The 21,404-nt window shown below is 42.8% G+C and overlaps 1 protein-coding gene across 1 annotated transcript in view; it reads right to left on the bottom strand.

Moving 5' to 3' along the window:
• LOC109917057 (contactin-associated protein-like 5) overlaps nucleotides 1-21,404 on the bottom strand; it is a 651,846-nt gene that overhangs the window by 177,448 nt on the left and 452,994 nt on the right. Inside the window, exon 19 of the mRNA XM_048599256.1 lies at nucleotides 19,837-20,061. Within this exon, the coding sequence (XP_048455213.1) occupies nucleotides 19,837-20,061 (225 nt within the window). The remainder of the gene's footprint in view (nucleotides 1-19,836; nucleotides 20,062-21,404) is intronic.

Genomic DNA, 21,404 nt, shown 5'->3' with positions numbered 1-21,404 from the left:
TGGGAGGGGGAGTTGAAATGGTTCGCGACTGGGAGGTGCAGTTGTTTGTTGCAAACCGAGCCTAGGTGTTCTGCAAAGCGGTCCCCGAGCCTCCGCTTGGTTTCCCCGATGTACAGGAAGCCACACCGGGTACAGCGGATGCAGTATACCACATTGGCAGATGTGCAGGTGAACATCTGCTTGATGTGGAAAGTCTTCTTGGGGCCTGGGATGGGGGTGAGGGAGGAGGTATGGGGGCAGGTGTAGCACTTCCTGCGGTTGCAGGGAAAAGTGCCGGGTGTGGTGGAGCTGGAGGGGAGTGAGGAGCGGACAAGGGAGTCACGGAGAGAGTTGCCCCTCCGGAAAGCAGATAAGGGTGGGGAGGGAAAGATGTCTTTGGTGGTGGGGTCGGATTGCAGATGGCGGAAGTGTCGGAGGATGATGCGTTGGATCCGGAGGTTGGTGGGGTGGTACGTGAGGACGAGGGGGATTCTTTTTTGGTTCTTATTGCGTGGACGGGGTGTGAGGGATGAGGTGCGGGAGATGTGGGAGACACGGTTGAGGGCATTCTCGACCACCGAGGGGGGCAAGTCACGTACCACCCCACCAACCTCCGGATCCAACGCATCATCCTCCGACACTTCCGCCGTCTGCAATCCGACCCCACCACCAAAGACATCGCTTGAGAGGATACAGAAAAGATTTCCAATGATGTTGCCAAGACTGGAAGGTTTGACTTATAGGGAGAAGCTGAATAAGCTTGAGAATTGGAGACCAAGGGTTGACCTTATAGAGGTTTATAAAATCATGAGGGGCATGGATAGGGTGAATACCCAAAGTCTTTTTCCTAGGGTGGGAAAGGCCAAAATTAGAAGACAAAAGTTCAAGGTGAGAGGGGAGAGATTTAAAAATGACCTTAGGATAACTTTTTCAAGCAGATGGTGGTGCATGTTTGGAATGAACTGCCAGAGGAAATGGTGGAGGTGAGTATAATTGCAACATTTAAGAGGCATCTGGATGGGTATATAAATAGGAATGGTTTAGAGGGATATGGACCAAATGCTGACAAATGGGACTATGTCAGATATCTGGCATGGGGGAGTTGGACCAAAGGGTCTGTTTCTGTGCTAAATGACTCTCTGACTCTCTGTTCTGAATTTATCCCTGAAAGCTTGAAAGGAGTAATTTCAGTTGTGAAGAAAGAAATTTCAGTTGCTTAATATTTTTTTCTTCCACACAATGGAACTCATTGCCTGAAATGGTGGTAGAGGCAGAAACCACCATGACATTTGAGAAATATTTAGATGTGCACTTGTGATGCCAAGGCATATAGGGCTATAGTCCAAGTGCTGAAAGTGGGATTAGAATAGTTCAGTAGCTGTTTCTGACCAGCAGATTTGATGGGCTGAAGAACCTTTTCCTGTTCTGCAGATCTCCCTGACTCTAACAGCTCCTTCAAGAATGGAGTGACTATACAGAATGGATATTTTATGAATGGATGGTGTTATTGGTTATCTGCCAATATGAAGGTGGTCCCATGACCAACATTCCCTGTGAGCTGCACAGCTGCACGCATGCACAGTAGTTCTGATGTTTCACACATGACAATCAACGTGCTGATTTGCATTGCGGCATTGCCTTCATGCTCCAGAAGTCACTGCAGTGCACGGACCTCGAAGGTGCATGTTGAAGGCAAAAAGAAATCAGGGGAAACAATGCCCCATGATGTCAGAGGAAGAGACGGCCCACTGAGCCATCTGCATTTGCGGCACTGACCTCACTGCATTCTGCGTGTGGTGATGTCACCAGCCGTGCATGCACGAATGACCTGCAATGAAAATCAGGGCAATGTTCCAAAGTCATGTGTTTACTCCTCACTCCCATTCAACTAAACTCCTCCAGAAGCAGGCAAGATTCTCATTTGAATCCTACAATTGCATTGCAGTTAATGGTAATCAAGACACAATCATAGTATCGTATCATCTGCCAAGAACGTGCTTTGTCCAAAAGAAACAGGTAGTATACTAATAGACGCCATTCTGAGAGAAATGAAGCTTTCAAGGAAAAATGTTACATCACAAATTCTAAATCTGAATGTAAGAACAAGGGCAACATCCTCTTTGATTACACCAGTACGCTGAAGGGTCCAGGGAAGTATGTGTGTGGTTTTGCCATCACTGGACAAAGCAGGAATAGAATCCCTACAGTGCCAAAAGAGTCCATTCAACTCATCCAGTCTGCACTGACCCGTACCATCTCCCTAACCCCAAAAGGGGATTTTTCCATGGCTAATCCACATAACCTGCACATCCCTGGGCACTGCGGGGCAATGTTTAGCATGGCGAACCCACCCAACCCATACAGACACAGGGAGAGCATGTAAACTTCACAGGCATTGTACTTTAGCGGAAGATTGAATAAAAGTGGTCTATATTCTGAGAATTTAGAAGCGTGGAGGGGGATCTCATTGAGAAGTTTCTTCACTCAAAAGACTTTGGATCTTTAAACTCTTCTGGTCCAGAAACCTGTGAATAGTCACTGCTTGAGAATACCTTTAAGCTGTAAAGAAATGAAGGATTCCACCCTCGGGTGGCTCTTTAAAAGGGCAGCACGGTGGCTCAGGGGTTAGCATAGCTGCCTCACAGTGCCAGGGACCCAGGTTCAATTCCACCCTCGGGTGACTGTCTGTGTGGAGCTTGCACATTCTCCCTGTGTCTGCATGGGTTTCCTCTGGATGCTCCGGTTTCCTCCCATAGTCTAAAGATGTGCAGGCTAGGTGGATTGGCCATGCTAAGTTGCCCGTTGTGTTCAGGGATGTGTAAATTAGCTGGGTTATAGGGGGATGGGGCTGGGTGGGATGCTCTGAGGGTTGGTTTGGACTTGATGAGCCAAACGGCCTGTTTCCACAATGTAGGGATTCTATGATTGTAGAAATTGTGCCACATGTTGAAGCAAACAATCATGCAGTCATATTAAATGGCAGAGCAGGCTGAAAAGGCCCATCAATGCTCTTCCATACTTTGTTTTGATGTTTGGTAACATTGCATAATAAAAGATCGCATTGCCAAGTTTGTTTGATTGCAGTATAATGGATCTTAATGACCAATGTGGCAAAATTTATACACCAAGTGGAAATACTCGTACGATCTGCATGGAACAATGGAGCAGCTGTGCACATGAGCAGGGAATGTTGTGTGACCTTAACTACGTGGTAATGACCAGACGATCTGTTGTCTTTTTATGATATTGACTGATATGTTGTCCAAATAGGTCACAGGGGATACCTTCACTGTTCTTCTTCAAAGTTGTACCATAGGATCTATTCGAATAAACAGATGGGATCTTGGCTTAATGTTGCAACCTGAAGATGGATTTTTGAGACAACAAGGTGTAGAGCTGGATGAACATAGCAGGCCAAGCAGCATCATAGGAGCAGAAAGGCTGATGTTTCAGGCCTAGACCCTTCATCAGAAATGGGGGAGGGGAAGGGAGTTCTGAAATAAATAGGGAGAGAGGGGAAGGCGGATAGAAGATGGATAGAGGAGAGGATAGGTGGAGAGGAAACAGACAGGTCGAAGAGGCGGGGATGGAGGCGGAGGCAGCGGAAAAACTGCTCTATGTCCAAACGTGAGCGGTATTCGTTGATGTGTGGGTGGAGAGGGACAAAAGTAAGCCCTTTACTGAGGACTGACCATTCTTCCTCAGTAAGGGGGAGGTCTGGGGGGATGGTGAAGTCTCGGCAGGGCGGGGTGCTGTTGTCCCCTCTGGAGCTGCTGGCTGTGGAGGCTGTGGGCAGAACGCAACTCTACCCACCGCCGACGCAACTCCGCCCACAGCCTACGCCAACGCAAATCTGCCCACCGCCGACGCAACTCCGCCCACAGCCTACGCCAACGCAAATCCGCCCACCGCCGACGCAACTCCATCCACAGCCTACGCCGATGCAACTCCGCCCACAGCCTACGCCAACGCAAATCCACCCACTGCCAACGCAACTCTGTCCACAGCCTACGCCGACGCAACTCTGTCCACCGCCGATGCAACTCCGCCCACAGCTGACGGCGACGTCGCTCCGCCCACTGCCCCCACAGCCAGCAGCTCCAGAGGAGACAGTAGCACCCAGCCCTGCCGAGTCTTCACCATCCCCCCAGACCTCCCCCTTACTGAGGACAAACGGTCAGTCCTCAGTAAAGGACTTACTTTTGTCCCCCTCCACCCACACATCAACGAATACCGGTCACCTTTGGACATAGAGCAGTTTTTCCACCGCCTCCGCCTCCATCCCCGCCTCTTTGACCTGTCTGTTTCCTCTCCACCAATCCTCTCCTCTATCCCTCTTCTATCCGTCTCCCCCTCTCTCCCTATTTATTTCAGAACCCCCTTCCCCTCCCCCATTTCTGATGAACGGTCTAGGCCCGAAACGTCAGCCTTCCTGCTCCTATGGTGCTGCTTGGCCTGCTGTGTTCATCCAGCTCTGCACCTTGTTGTCTCGGATTCTCCAGCATCTGCAGTTCCTACTATCTCTGATGGATTTTTGAGTTTGGTTAGACTAATTTCATTTGTTGCCGTTTTTAACCAATGATATAGAGTCATAGAGGTCTACAGCACAGATAAAGGCCCTTCAGCCCATCACGTCTGCACGGTCAAAAATGACCACCTAACTATATCAGTTTCCAATTGTTACTGAATTCAGACAGTAAGGCAACATGATTTGGTTGCATGTGTGGCCTTGCTGGAGGTGTGCAGCATTGCTTATCTCTGTGCTACATGAAGCAAGAGGAGGAAGAGTAAATGTTGGATGTTAGACAGTTAACATTGTATGGCAGTCACTGTTCAATCCACACAGCTCAACAGAGATTGACTCAACTGCATTGCTTTGGGGAACTATGTCTGCGCAAGGCTGCAAATCGCAAGGAGGGTATGCCATGTGCTGCAATTTGACAACCAGCCAAACCCTCAAAGCAGTGCCAGAGGCTGTCAAGGTCATCATAGCCTTCATCTTACATGTCTCAGGCTCTTTCCTGCTGTGTCACAGAAGACATCATCAGCAATTCATTGATGTATTAAGTGTATAATTGGTTCACTGTAACAATATGAGAATAGAAGGGTATTTTGAGGCATTAGGCATCACAGGTGTTAAAATGAATCCAAGCTTTTCTTTAAAGCTATTGCCCTGCAGAAAATGCATTGTTTTGGTATTGGGTCTCAGTGGTTAGCACTGCTGCCTCACAGCGCCAGACATGAGTTCAATTCCAGTCTCGGGCGACTGTCTGTGTGGAGTTTGTACATTGTCCCCATGTCTGTGTGACTTTCCTCCCACAGTCCAAAGATGTGCAGGTTAGGTGGATTGGCCATGCTAAATTGTCCATAGCGTCCAGGGATGTGCAAGCTAGGTGAGCAAGCCATCTGAAATGCAGGGTTACAGGGTTGGGTCGGGGAGTGACTCTGGGTGAGATGCTCTTCAGAGAGTCGGTGTGGGCTTGTTGGGCTGCATGGCCTGTTTTCACACTGTACAGATTGTATGATATGAAATTAATTTTGCCAGTGGAGAGAGGAGAAAGAATAGCATGAGACCTGGAGTTGGCAACAACTTCTGATCCCAAGAAACCTGAATTCAGATGAAAACCCAAAGGTGTCCCCCAACTGACTGATCTACAATAGATCCAAAGGACTCAGTCTACATGGATGGGAATATACAAACTTGTATAAATTGTTGAAATATTGAAACATTTAAATCCTTTTCACTACTTTCAGTCGAAATTGTGAATCTACAAATTTATTACTTAGAAACATAGAAGATAGGAGCAGGAGGAGGCCATTCGGCCCATCGAGCCTGCTCCGCCATTCTTCACAATCATGGCTGATCGTCCAACTCAATAGCCTAATCCTGCTTTCTCCCCATAACCTTTGATCCCATTCTCCCTAAGTGCTATATCCAGCTGCCTCTTGAATACATTCAATGTTTTGGCATCAACTACTTCCTGTGGTAATGAATTCCACAGGCTCACCACTCTTTGGGTGAAGAAATCGCTCCTCATCTCCATCCTAAATTGTCTATCCCAAATGCTCATACTTTAGACTTATTTCTCTATTTATTTACTTGAGTTTGTGAGTAGACTTTAAGATTTGTGATGAGTGTCTCAAAACCAACAGGAGCTCCATGTCTCCAACACTGGGGAATGCCCAATTTGCATGACTAATGTTGTATCTTCCCTGGAATTACAGACCCTGAGGGCAAAAAGCACAAACCCCATCCCCCAAACCCCCATCCACTACCCCCAAAATGGGGTGCCAGTTAATCAGAGCCCACAGCTCTCTGGTGCCATCAGCACCCTGAGAGTGCTGGCAGCTGCCGTTACTGCCAACTATCAGAGGTGCAGGATCAAAGAGGGACTGAAGGCCAATGTGAGTGAGGCAGAGGGGAGGTTGTGCAGTGGAGTCATAGGCACAGGCAGGGATGTTGAATTTCTGTAACCTTTTCTTTCAGATAGTGAGTCCCTTGATCCAATCCGTTGAGTGCCCTTGGAGAAGGGACTCCTCCGCAAATTGCAAATAAAATCAATACAGCTTGTTTATTGGGCTTTCTGTGTGGCAATTCTTTTGCCAACTGCTGGTTCCATATGTTATCACACCCTTTCAGAACCTTTTATGTTTCTTAGGACAATCTCCTCATCCCACGGACCTCTCTAATGAATCTTCACTCGACTAGGTCCTGTGCAAGTATATCTGACTGACAGGGCAGACCTGGCAGAGGCGGTGGCACAGTGGTGTATAGTCGGGAGCGAGTTGCCCTAGGAGTTCTTAACATTGACTCCGTAGCTCATGAAGTCTCAAGACTTCAGGTTAAATATGGGCAAGGAAACCTCCAGCTGACTGCCCCCATGTACCATTCTCCCTCAGCTGATGAATCGGTATCCTACTTCTCCATGTTAAATAATACTTACATGAAGCACTGAGGGTGGAAAGGGTGCAAAATGTACTCTGGGTGGGGGATTTCAATGTCCACCACCAAGAGTGGCTCGGCAGCAGTACAACTGATCGAGCTGGTCGGGTCCTAAAGCACATAACTGCTAGACTGGGTCTGCAGCAGGTAGTGTGGGAACCAACAAGATGGAAAAGCATTCTTGACATTATCGTTACCAATCGGTGGCTGTATATGCATCTGTCCATGACAGAATTGGTAAGAGTGAACACTGCACAGTCCTTCTGGACACAAAGTCCTGCCTTCGCATTGAGAATAACCTCCATTGTGTTCTCTGGCACAATGACAATGCTAAAAGGAACGGACTTTGAACATAGAGAGAGTAAGAACCGCAGTTGCTGGAGTCAGAGATAACATTGTGTGGAGCTGGCCAAAGTTGACGTTTCTGGTTGGGACATTTCTGAAGAAGGGTCCCACCCCAAAATGTCAACATTCCTGCTCCTCTGATGCTGCCTGGCCTGCTGTGCTCCTCCAGCTCCAGACTTTGAACACAGCTAGGAACATAGGACTGGGCATCTATGAGGCGCTTTGGACCATTAACAGCAGCAGAATTGTACTCCAGCACGATGCAACCTCATGGCCTGACATATGCTCCACTCAACCATTACCATCAAGCTAGGGGGTCAACCCTGGTTCAACACAGAGTTCAGCAGGGAATGTCAGAAGCAGCACTAGAGATGAGGTGTAAACTTGGTGAAGCTACCAAACAGGACTACTTACATGCCAAACAGCATAAGCAGCAAATGATAGACAGAGCTAAGCGATTCCACAACCAACGGATCTGATCTAAGCTCTGCAGTCCAGTCACATCCAGTCATGAATAGTAGTGAACAATTAAACAACTCACTGGAGGAGGAGGCGCCACAAATATCCCCATCCTCAATGATGGAAGAGCCCAGCACATCAGTGCAAAAGATATGGCTGAAGCATTCGCAGCAATTTTCAGCCAGCAGTGCTGAGTGGATGATCTATCTTAGCTTCCTCCAGTTGTCCCCAGCATTACAGATACCAGCCTTCAACCACTCGATTCACTCGACGTGACATCAAGAAATGGAGGTATTGGATACTGCAGAGGCTATGGGTCCAGATAACATTCTGGCAATAGTCCTGAAGACATGTGCTCCAGAACTAGATACTCCCCTAGACAAGCTGATCCAGTACAGTTACAACAATGGCATCTACCTGACAATGCACACAAAAAGCAGGACAAATCCAACACAGCCAATTGCTGCTCCATCAGTCTGCTCTCGATCATCAGTATAGGGATGGAACGTGCCATCAACAGTGCTATCAAGCAGCACCTGCCCAGCAATAACCTGCTTCGTGATATCCAGTTTTGGCTCTGCCAGGGCCACTCAGCTCCTGACCTCATTATAGCCTTAATTCAAACATAGACAAAAGAGGCTGAATTCCAGAGGTGAGTTTGACATCAAGGCCACATTTGATCAAGTAAGACATCAGGGAGCCCAAGTAAAACTGTAATCAAGGAGTATTAGGGGGCAAACTCTCTAACAGTTGGGAGTGATACTTGGCACATAGGAAGATAGTTATAGTTGTTGGACGTCAGTCATCTCAGCTCCAGGACATCTCTACAGGAGTTCCTCAGGTTAGTGTCTTAGTTTCAACCATCTTCAGCTGCTTCATTAATGACCTTCCTTCCACCATAAGGTCAGAAGTGAGAATACTCACCAAAGTTTGCACAATGTTCAGCACTTTTTCTGACTGGTCAGATAATGAAGCAGTGCATGTTCAAATGCAACAAGTTCTGGACCATATCTAGGCTTGGGCTGACAAGTAACAAGTAATGTTCGCGTCACATAATCTAACCACTGTCCCTTAACATTTAATGGTTTTACCATCACTGAAACCCCACTATTAACATCTTTGTGATTACCATTGACCAGAAACTCAACTGGATTCATCACCACAAACACAGTGGCTACAAGTGTAGGTCAGAGGCTAGGAATACTGCAGCAAGTAACTCACCTCCTGACTGTCCACCATCTAACAGGCACGTTGTGAGTGTGATGGAATACCTCCCATTGTCTGGATTGGTGCAGCTCTAATAACACTCATGAAGCTTCACACTATCCAGAACAAAATAGCCCACTTGATAGGCATCACATCCACAAGCATCTGCTCCCTCCCCACTGATGCTCAGTAGCAGCAGTGTGTTATATCTGCAAGATGCACTGCAGAAATTCACTAAAGATCCTTAAACAGCACCTTCCAAACCCATGACCACTTCCATTTAGAAAAAGAAGGGCAGCAGATATATGGGAACACTACCACCATTCTGTCCAAGCCACCCACTATCCTGACTTGGAAATATATTGCTGTTCCTTCACTGTTTCTGGGTCAAAATCCTGGAATTCCCTCCCTAAGGGCATTGTAGGTCATAGAGTAATACAGTCACTGAGTAATACAGCATGAAAATAGGCTCTTCGACCCAAACTGATCCATGCTAACCGTGGTGCCCGCTCAGCCAGTTCCAATTGCCCACATTTGGTCCATATCCCTTTAAACCCTTCCCATCCATGTATCTATCCAAATGTATTTTAAATGTTGCTACTGTACCTGCCTCAACCACTTTCTCTGGCGGCCCATTCCATACATGCACCACTCTCTATGTGAAGAAGTTGCCCCTCAGGTCCTTCTTAAATCTATCCCCTCTCACCTTAAGCCTATGTCCTCTAGTTGTCAATTCCCTATCCAGTGGGAAAAGACTATGTGCATTCATCCCATCTATGCCCCTCAAGATTTTATACACTTCAGTAAGGTGACCCCTCAATCTGCTACGTTCCAAGAAATAAAGTCCTTTCCTGGCCAACATCTCCCTATAACTCAGATCTACTAGTCCTGGCAATATGCTCATAAATCTTCTTTGCACATGTTCCAGTTTAACTATGTATTTCTTATAACAGGGTGACCAAAACTGTACACAATACTCCAAGTGCACTCCATTATTGAACACACAATTTCATAACACCATTCTTCATATGGTTCCCTGCCCACAAGAAACCCTGTGGTTTGCTATGAGCCACAAGAATAATCTTTCCTCTGTGTGTACTGTGACTGACCATCAGGGGAGAATCGAGAAGATCAATCTCTAGATATTCTAACGTTCTTCCAATATTTCAAAATGAGAGAAAAATAGAAGACCTCAAGTGAAAACATGCTACACACAAGAGCTGTGGTTCATGACACATCTTAAAGATTGCAGACATCAGTAGTATGAGTACAATGTGATGACTTCAATCAAGGGTTTGCTCTCAAACACACTCATTGGGATTCAGAACGTTATGAGTCACTGGGCTGCACTTGAGTCATAATTTAGTGTGACAGAACATAGAAACATAGAAACTTGGAGCAGGTGTCAGCCATTCAGCCCTTTGAGCCTGCTCCACCATTCAACATGGTCATGGCTGATCATCCAACTCAGTATTTCGTTCCTGCTTTCTCTCCCTATCCTTTGATCAATTTAGCCCTAAGAACCATATTCAGCTCGTACTTGGACCCAATCAATATTTTGGCCTCATCTGCTTTCTGTGCCAGAGAATTCCATGGGGTCACCACTCTCTGGGTGAAGAAATTTCTCCTCATCTCAGTCATGAATGGCCTTCACCACATCCTTAGTCTGTGACCCCTGATCTGGATCCCAGGCATCAGGGATATCCTCCTGCATTTACCCTGTCTAGTCCTGTGAGAATTATGTAGGTTTCTATGAAATATTTTATTCATTCCAAATTCCAGCGAATATAGTCCTAATTGATCCAGTCTCTCTTCATCCATCAGTCCTGTCATCCCAGGAATCAGTCTGGTAAACCTTTATTGCATTCTCTCCATCGCCAAAATATTCATCCTCAGATAAAGAGACCAAAACTGTATAAAATACTCTGGGTGTGGCAATACCTAGGCCCTATACAATTACAGCAAGACGTCCCTGTTCCTGTGTTTGAATCCTCTTGCTATCAAGGCTGATATAACACTTGCCTCCTTCACCGTCTGGTGCAACTGAATTTTTACTTTCAGCAGTTGTGTATAAGGACACCCAGGTCTCAATGGAGCTCTCCCTTTCCCAATCTATCACTAGTCAGATTATAATCTGCTTTTTTGTTATTGCTACCAAGTGAATAGTCTCATATTTATCCACATTATACATCAACTGCCATGCATTTTCCCACTCATTCAATTGTTCAAATCACAATGAAGCATCTCTGCATCCACTGCTCAGTTCACCCTCGTACACATAGTTTGCATTATTTGCAGACTTGGAGAAATTACATCTAGTTCTGTCATTTAAATCATTAAAACATATTGTGAATAGCTGGCGTTCAAATACAGATCACTGTAGTGTCCCAATTGTCAATGGCTGCCACTCAACAAATGACCCATTTATTCCTAAATTTAAGAACAAGTTTATTTGGCTTACAAAACTGTATCAATGTTTTTTTCTTCACGGCAACCCCACCGAAATACCACCTGCCTATTCCAATGTAGCGTAATGAAAGTGTTTATGTCACCACTGTGTAGTTTGCCCATGCAACAATGCATCAGAATGGAACAATTGAACATTGGTGCAATGAACGGAAGGATCAAATAGCTTGCCTGAAGAAGAACATTTATGGGAATATAGGAACACGAGTGGACCATTTAGCTTCTCAATTCTATACGGCCATTTAATAGCATTGCGGCTAAATCCATATTTGGTCCAAAATCCCATACCACATTCAGTTAACAAAAGCTTATCATTGGCGATTTTAAAGTTAACAATTGATTTCTCATTAATCACAATTTGTGGAACAGTGTTACAAATTTTACAATCACCCTTGGCATAAGGACATTTTTACTGATGTCTCTCTTTAAAGATCTAATTTCAATAGCTTTCTGCCTTCTCCTAACTACCCAACTCATTCAAGTTAGCAATTGTTATCTCAACACATTGACAGCTTTCCATCTCATACAACTACACAGGCAACTGTTGGATCTAAACTACTCTGGATCACTTTTGATTTGTAAAATGTTAAACTGAATTATGCCAATAGAGTAGGGCCCATGGCTGATCCAACTTCCTTGTATATTCATTCATGGGATGTAGTTTAGCAGGGCCAATATTATTGCCAATCCCCAGTTGCCCTTGAGAAAATGGTGGTGAGCTGCCTTTGTGAACAGCTGCAGTCTATTTGCTGTAGGTAGATCACAATGTGAATTGTGAGAGGTTTCAGTGCTTTTGACCCAGAGACACTGAAGGAATGGTGATATATTTCCAAGTCAGGATCCAGGTTGTTGCAGGGCGATTTTTACATGGTGGTGTCTCTTTGTGTCTACTGCCTTTATCCCTCTAGATGATAGTGATCATGAGTTTGAAAGGATCTGTCTAAGGAGCCTTGGTGAATTTCTGATGCTGCAACTGTGCATCTGTGGTGGAGAGCGTGGATGTGCTGCCAATCAAGCAAGCTGCTTTGCCCTGGAATCTGTGCTCTATTCTCACAACTTAATTAGCTTTATGATGAAATGCAAAGGTCTGAGAAATAACTTACAGCTTTTATAGGCACAGACATCCCAAAAACCTCACAATGCAGTCACTGGTAAATGTGGGGAAATACAGCAAACAATTTGAGTACAGTTAAATCCCACAACTGAAAATGTGATAAAAGACCAAATAATCTGGTATAAGAGATAATCACTGGCCAAGCTACCTAGAAATCTCTCTGCACATCTTCAATTCATATCATCTTTATGCACCCCTGATAATCCAAATTGGTTTATGCTTTGATAAAGTGCACTACTGAGACTGCAGTACACCCTCTGTACTGTATTCAATTACTAAACTCGGTTACACGTTCAGATGTCTGGTGGATCTTTAAGCTATAACTTTCTGACTGAAGTTTAATTATTTCTTACACTCACTGAAAAACTTCTATTTGAAGCATCTTCATGCCAATGTTGTTACCGCCGCAATTCTAAAGCATTGAAATGATTATTAATATTAGCAACAACAAATATTGCAGCTTCCCTCTACGTTGCAGCATACAGAATGTTCCTGATCAGTAAGCAAATGTCCAGATGGTGCTTCTGTGTGGAGTATATTGTGGGGGATTAAAATAAGTCTGCTCCCAAGACTCTAGCAGGATAAGCATACAATCAATGCAGCAGTTGCAAAATCTGTCCATGGACTGAAAAAATCGCCATTGGCTGGAATGTATTATGCTGGAAGTTAAATCCCATTGGGTTGTTGGACCATAAATAAGATCATAGTACCGTAAGACATGGCTGCAAAAGTAGGCCATTCAGCCTATCAAGTCTGCTTTACCATTCAATAAAATTATTGTTGATCTGATAAACCACAACTCCACTTTCTTGACTTTCTGACACAACCATTCATTCCTGCACTAACTAGAAATCTGTCTATCTTAGTCTTGAATATACTTAATGATCCAACTCTGGCAGGCTTCTGTGGAAAGTATTCCACAGATTCGTAACCTTCTGAGAGAAGAAATTCCACCTCATCTTTGTCCTAACTGGGTGATCCCTTACTCTGCCCTCTGGTCCTACACTCTCCACTGGGAGAAACAACCCCTTTATATCTGCCCTGCCAAACCCCCTAAGAGGAATTCCAAAGAAGGGTCACTGAACCCGAAACTTTGACTTTGCTTTCTCTCGACAGATCTGCACAACCGGTTGAGTTTCTCCAGCTATTTCTATACCAGAATACACAGTTTTTTGTTTATTTTTGTTTAGTGCCTTGTATAGTCTAGCAAGGATTCTCTATTTTGTATATTCTATTCCCTTTGAAATAAAGGCACTCATTCATTTGGCTTTCCTAAGCTCTGCTGAATTTTTTTGCTCATTTTTTTTTTGTGATTGGTTCTGAGGTCTACTGAATCCCACTGCACTAGTATCTTTTACCACTTAAATAATATTCAGCTACTCTATTCTTACTGTTTTTTCCACACTATATTCCATCTGTTTTTGCCCACTCATTTAAACTGACTTTATTCCTTGACACTTTGGGTTGCTACTTACCTTATTTTTGTGTCATCCACAAACATAGCTACAATATATTCACTTAATATGCACATTTGCTGACAGCAGATGCTCAGTGCATATCACTCTTGCCCTGGAGTCAAAAGGCTCTGGGGCAAGTTTTATTCTAAAAGTATATGCTCAGATGCCAGTGCAGTGCTGAAGGAGTGCTACCTTGCCAGAGATGCTGTGCTTTGGATGAAGTGTTAAACCTGTTTAGGGAGATGTGATAATTTTGAAGATGAACAAGGGAGCTATCCTCGTGCCCTGAGCAATGCCTACACTTCAATAAACTTTACAAAAACAGTTTATCTGGTCATTGTCACATTGCTGTTTGTTGGAGTTTGCCGTGTGCAGATTGCCTGCTGCACCACTTACGTCACAACAGTAACTACACTTCAAAATACTTCATTGTTAATGAAGTTCTTTAAGACATCTGATGGTCATGAAAGGTGTTATATAAATACAAATCCTTCCTTTTCTTTTCCTAGATTGACTTTTAGTTGAATGAGAGCTCAACAGAAAATGATATGAGTCAAACCCATGATAAAATGTGATAGTATGAATAAATTGTGATAGCCTTTCCTTCAGTCAGGATAAAATCATCTCAAAAAAAGAAAGTAAGAATTTCCCACTTTACAAGTTGACAAGAATTTGGGTTTTCTTCAATCTGGCAACATAAACTTAGTTTCATCAACATTTCCTTCTGACTCAGCCTATTAGTCACCTTGGCAATTCCTAGGCAGTTACTATCTTGTCTCTCACTCCTCTTCTTGCTCCTCAAACAGCTTTTCCTGCAATGCTGACCATCTCCTTGACAAGTATGATATTGAACAGGGTGCCTGCTTCGTATCTTTGTAGTTTATCAGCAAAATATCAATAAGGCACCTCCTTGGACTGAACAGCCATCCTCCTCCCCCCTCCCCCTTGCTAACAGGGAGGAGGAGTCAACAATTGCAATCACAACCTGAATGGCTGCCAATTAAAAATCTGTCCCTATGTTTTGTTGCAAATATGCTACAAATTATGCCCACAAAGCATTGTTAGTTTCTCTTCTCCTCGGCAGAGCAATCTGTATTGATCACCACAATCTCACTTCAAATGCTGAGCCTGCCCTGAATCTAAATCAGTAGGACATGAATTGGTCCATGACTTTCTCCCTGGTCTTGCATGAAAAGCTTTATTGAAGTTCTGAGTGAACTGCATCTACTGAATTAAACACCTGAAGTAGCTGAATTATCTCCCCACAGAATTCCAGTGGATTTGTAAGCATGACTTGTCAACTCTAAAGTCATGTTGATTATACTCTATGATAACAATACTCTTTAAATATTTATTGCATGGAATGACTACAAGCATTAAGTTCAGTTTGAACATAAAGCCTGCAATTAGGTGATAATATGGTTTATATTCTAAATATAAGCCAACTAATAAGTGTACAAGAACTATCTCTTTGCAATAATTACCTTCATCCATAATTAAGATTAAACTTCACTTTCTTGGAGTGGCACAGTGGCTCAGTGGTTAGCACATCTATCTCACAGTGCCAGGGACCCGTATTCAATTCCACCCTTGGGTGACTGTCCATGTGGCATTTGTATGTTCTCCCTGTGTCCAGCTGGGTGCTCCAGTTACCTCCCACAGTCCAAAGACCTCCAGGTTGGGGAGCATTGGCCATGCTAAATTGCCCATAGTGTCCAGGGATGTGCAAGTTAGATAGATTAGCCACGGGATAGGATAGGGAAGTAAGTCTGGGTGGGATGCCATGCAAGGGATGATGTGGACTTGATGGGATGAATGGTCTGTTTCCACACTGTAGAGATTCTGAGAGGATGAAGAGTCATACTGGACTCAAAACATTAGTTTTGCATATTTCTCTTCACAGATTCTGCCAGACCTTTCGAGTGTTTTTTTAAAAAAATTATAATAGAACAATGAATCTGATGATACTGATGGAAGATCGACAGTTTGAAATTTAAGGCCAGATTTTCTCAGCCCTGTGGTAGAAAATTGACCAGATGTCGGTGGCCATGTCATATAAGTACAGTATCAACATGGTGAAATTTCCCAGTCGCAGATTGTGTGTCAGACAGTTTGAACCACCAATAGAGACAGGGAGACAATTTACGCACTTAAGGTGCCAATCAGGGCCATTTTTTGGGGGTTGTTATCATCTCATTGAGGGCCATTGAGAGTGAGCTGCAAGGACTTTTGAGGGACAGGTATAAAGGTCTTTACTGTTGGAATACAGAAGAATGAAAGACAATATATTGAAACATTCCAAATTCTTAAAGGAAATAAAAAACTGAAAGAACTGTGGATGCTGGAAATCAGAAACACAAACAGAAATTGCTGGAGAAGCTCAGCAGGTCTAGTAGCATCTGTGGAAAGAAATCAGAGCCAACGTTTCTGGTCCAGATGATTCTTAAAGGACTTGAGAGGGTAGAAAAGCCATTTTCCCTTGTTTTACGGTTTAGGTCCAAACGTATTATCCTAGAATAAGGGGTTGCACGTTAAAGATGGAGGTGAGGTGGAATTTCTTCATTCAGAGGGTCGTGAATTGGTGGAATTCTTTACCACAGAGGGCTGTTAATGGTACATTAAGTATATTGAAGGCTGAGACAGACAGATTTTTAATCAGTGAGGGAATCAAGGGTGATGGGGAAAAAGCAGGAAAATGGAGTTGATGATTGTTAGATCAGTCATGATTTCATTGAATACAGGAGCAGACTCAATTGGCTGAATGGCCTAGTTCTGCTCCTATGTCATATTCTCTTAACGGAAGCCTAAACACTTCCTTCAGATGGCTTTACCCTTTATCCCACTGGGTTTCACACATTTAGTCTCACAATCATTTTTTTTTAATTTTTATATGCATTACCAAGGGACCCTTCAATTCCAGGCACTCATGAGTTCGGCTTTCTGTGGCAACACCCACCTCTCCTCATGGGGCTGCCAAGATTGCGAGCTGTCAGCTCTCACATTCACAGGCTGCATCTGAGAATATTAAGCCCCAACGACACCTTGGTAATATAAATCTGTTATTTATTCCATGGCAGGGATCATTAGCTCAATGCTCTGGATTCAAGATAAAAACTGAAAGAACTGCAGATGCTGTAAATCAGGAACAAAAACAAAAATAAAGTTGCTGGCAAAGCCCAGCAGGTCTGACAGCATTTGTGAAGGAAAAAAACAGAGTTAACGTTTCGGGTCCAGTGACCCTTCCCGTTTTTGCTCCGGATTCAAGACTGCTCCATACTCAGGGAATGCTGCATGGTTAGAGCTGCTTATTTTGGACAAGGCATTAAACTAAGGTCTCATCAATGTGCTTTGTTAAATGTAAAAGATGGTGCTGTTTTTAAAGAGCTGGGGTTTATCCTTGGTGTCCTGGCCAACATTTATCCCTCAATCATCATGACAAAAAAATGAATTTTTCAGAAGCCAAGGGGGGAACAAAAGATTAACTTTTTCTTAACTTTATCTCAGTTATTTCTTTTTACAATTCATGTCATTAAAATGGTGCCGGATTATGGTGACTTATACATTTTCCACTGTATTTTCATAAATAAAAGTAACAATAGAATCATAGAGTCATAGAGTTGTACAGAACGAAAACAGACCCTTTAGTCCAACTTGTCCATGCCAACCAGGTATCCTAAATTAATCTAGTCTCATTTGTCAGCATTTTGCCCATATCCCTCTAAACCCTTCCCATTCATGTACCCATCAGATGCCTTTTAAATGTTGTAATTGTACCAGCCTCCACGACCTCCTCTGGCAGCTCATTCCATACACGCACCATCCTCTGTGTGTAAAAGTTGTCCCTTTGGATCTTTTTAAATCTTTCCCCTTTCACCTTAAACCTATGGTCTCTAGTTTTGGACTTCCCTTCCCTGGGGAAAAGACCTTGACTATTTACCTTATCTATGCCCCTCATGATTTTATAAACCTCTATAAGGACACCCCTCAGCCTCCGACGCTCCTGGGAAAGTAGCTCCAGACTGTTCAGCCTCTCACAATAGCTCAAACTCTCCAACTCTGGAAACATCCTTGTATATCATCATTCTATTCTATTCTATTCTGGAAGTCTGTAGTGCACAAATGGGCTTGTACATTCCCTGCACTACAGTACTGATTATGCTTCAAAAAATGCTTTGACTGCAAAGTGCTTTGAGGCGACCATTGGTCGTGATTTTATTTTCTTGTGTTTACATTTCCCAATGAGTGTTTTGACATGCAAACAAAAAGAGTGGAAATTAGTGATTTCTTGGGTCAGGTCTGACTCACATAGCTCACAAGACTGTGAAGCATCTTGGTGCATTCTTAAAATGTTAAAATCCTTTTTAAATACGGGTTGCTGTTATTGCTGTGAATAAGTTTACAATGCCTTTGATATGGGCAGTTAAATGTTTATTTCATTTGGTCAAGGATGCAAGTCCTACTGTCAATCAAAGTAAGGGTCAGAAATGTAATTCGTGTTGATTTACCACAGGACATGTGACTTGAAAACATACCATGACAGAGAAAGAGCAACAAACTATTTGAAATGATTTGATAGAGGATTGGGACATGAGAACATGAGAAAGTCTTCAACACCATAGCAATAGGGGAGGTGATGCCTAATTGAATTATCAGTAGTTTATTAATCCAGAGACCTATGTAATGTTCTGGGGACCCAGGATCGAATCCCATCACAGTAGAGGATGGAATTTGAATTCATTAAATGTCTGGAATTAAGAGTCTAATGATGAACATGAATCTCTTGTCGATTGTCAGAAGAAAACATCATTGGATAATGTCCTTTAAGAAAGGAAAGTGCTATTCTAACCTGGTCTGGCCTACATGTGACTCCAGACCTAAGCAATGTCCTCTAAGCAAATATTGATGGGCAATAAATACTGGCCTAGCAGGTATACCCTCATCCAGTAAATGAATAGAAGAAAATTAAACCCACATTATTGTCCTGCTTTAGTCATTTTGAGATAACAAGCTCTGCCTGCCATTTTACACCCAGTATCAAATAGGAAAATCAAACAAAGGAGACCAGATGCAGAAGATTGAATTGCGAGAGTTGTAGTAAGTGACCACTGTTTATAGAGATACCATTCTCTAGAGGCTTCATGATAAATACCTGCTGGTTAGGTGAAAATATTCTTATCAATGGAAATACAATACACGCAATACTGTGGTATAACATGAAAACTAATCCATATTAAGTTAAAAAGACTGAAAATATACATAAACAAAAGTTATGTTTTAAAACTTAAAAATAAGTATCAATGTGCAAGTTGCCTAAAGGGCAAAACAATCTGTTGAACCAGAAAACGTGTTATAATATTTTATTGGACTCCGTAAAACAGAGACCTTTCCAAATAAAAACTGAAAGAACTGAGGTTGCTGTAAATCAGGAACAAAAACAGAAGTTGCTGGAAAAGCTCAGCAGGTCTGGCAGCATCTGTGAACAAAAAATCAGATTTAACGTTTTGGGTCTGGTGACCCTTCTTCAGAACTGAGGAAGGGTCACTGGACCCGAAACGTTAACTCTGATATTATCTTCAAAGATGCTGCCAGACCTGCTGAGCTTTTCCAGCAACTTCTTTTTTGTTGTGGTAGAGACCTTTCTGATCTGGCCAGCTCATCACTAGAATTTATGGAGCACTTACACACTAAGTCAATAGCAGGACGGCTTGGAAAATCTTAAGTAAAGCCATCTAGAATTCAATTTTCTAGCATTTAACTTTTAAAAAGAAATGGATCACATGTAAAGTTTTAATACCGTCTTGTTCTCATCAACATATGGCAAGAATTATTCCTAACCACTTATTAGTGCATCAGTGTTTTGGACTTACCATTTCTCGACAGAGTCACAGCCAAATATTCCTCATCAAGAGAACTAATATAAAGGAGAATACAAGGTGCATGTGTAGTTCGAAAACTGAATGCAATATTCTCCCTCAAGAGAGTGATATCAGAGGATATGGAAGATGAAGAATCACTTAAATTCTTGACAGTGGTGGAAGATTCCTCCAATGTGTATATCAGTGATGTTCCAGGCTCGAAGAGTGCAGAAATTTCTGAAAATAAACAGAAAAAACTCACAAAGAGTCATACTTGTCCAGTCACATATATCTAAACACGTGACAATAAAATTTAAATCTAAAATCTAATCTAAATCTATGTCAATACAACTCAGGCTGACAACTTATCAAATATATGAACAAGTAAAGAAACAAATTGCGTTGGTACAATTATAATTTAGACGAGTACAGATCAGTCAAAAAATGGTGCAATTTTGTGTTCAATTGGTGCTCTTTGGACTGAAACCATAATACATGCACTGACCAAATAAATATTTTATGTTACTTTAGTTTGCATGCATTGTAAGGTGTTTCAAATTAAACATTTTGGAACAGACATTTATTTGTTATCAGGGAACTGATCTATAACAGCATACACCATGAGTGCACTGGATTCAAAAGTTGAAGGCGGCTTTCTCAAAGTGACAGATGGAAAGAATGGTGGATGATATTAACCATGTGCACAGGTAAAACATGAAATAAACATGAGACCGTGACAACCATTGAGTAGATGCTAACTTACTGCAGGCTCTCCAGCTTGAAATGTTTGGAATAATACTTCTGGAAATTGAAATGTTCTGGGTTGTAGCATGACATCAGAATGCCTGAGCAAAAGTATGTGAACTGAATAAAAATATGAACCCGAGACATAAAACAGTGCTCGATTAAACTTTTAATTTATTCATCCACTGATCAGTTGCCAAATTCATTGTAAATGAAAGCTGAATAAAATATTTTGTTTACCCTATGAGTACTTTGGTTTTTCTCTCTATTTTCTATTTTCAGTGCAACTTGGAGCTTGCTGTCAGCCTTCAAGCATGTCCCAGAAGTATTCGATCAGAAGTACTATTCAAACTGTTGCTTGATATGGAAAAAAAATCTTGCAAAAAGAGACAAGCAGACAAAGCTTTTGTCTTGCATTTTCAGGCTAGATTCAAGAATGCCAGGTTTTAAAGGAAGTTACTCATCTACTGCACAATAAAAAGATACTGATTGGTCAGCAAGTCATCTCTGATTGGTCAATGTAATGCCATGGAAAATGCACCAGTATGCTTCTATTTATTTCAAAATAGGCGGAATTCGGCTGCTCTAGTGACTATGTATGTATATAAAGATTTTTTTATGAATAAAGTATATTCTTGAAATTATAAAAAACAGCTAGCATCACTGAGGTTACGTCTAAACAGAAACAGAAACAACATCCTCTCAGGCTGGGGTTAAAATTGATTCAGAGATAGTAGGAATTGCCGATGCTGGAGAATCTGAGATAACAAGGTGTAGAGCTGGATGAACACAGCAGGCCAAGCAGCATCAGAGGAGCAGGAAAGCTGACGTTTTGG

This window comes from Rhincodon typus, chromosome 7, assembly GCF_021869965.1.
Source record: "Rhincodon typus isolate 14 chromosome 7, sRhiTyp1.1, whole genome shotgun sequence".
In the NCBI taxonomy this organism is placed as follows: domain Eukaryota; kingdom Metazoa; phylum Chordata; class Chondrichthyes; order Orectolobiformes; family Rhincodontidae; genus Rhincodon; species Rhincodon typus.
The sequence above is the reverse complement of the archived record's forward strand: the minus strand, read 5'-3'. Positions and strand labels throughout refer to the sequence as shown.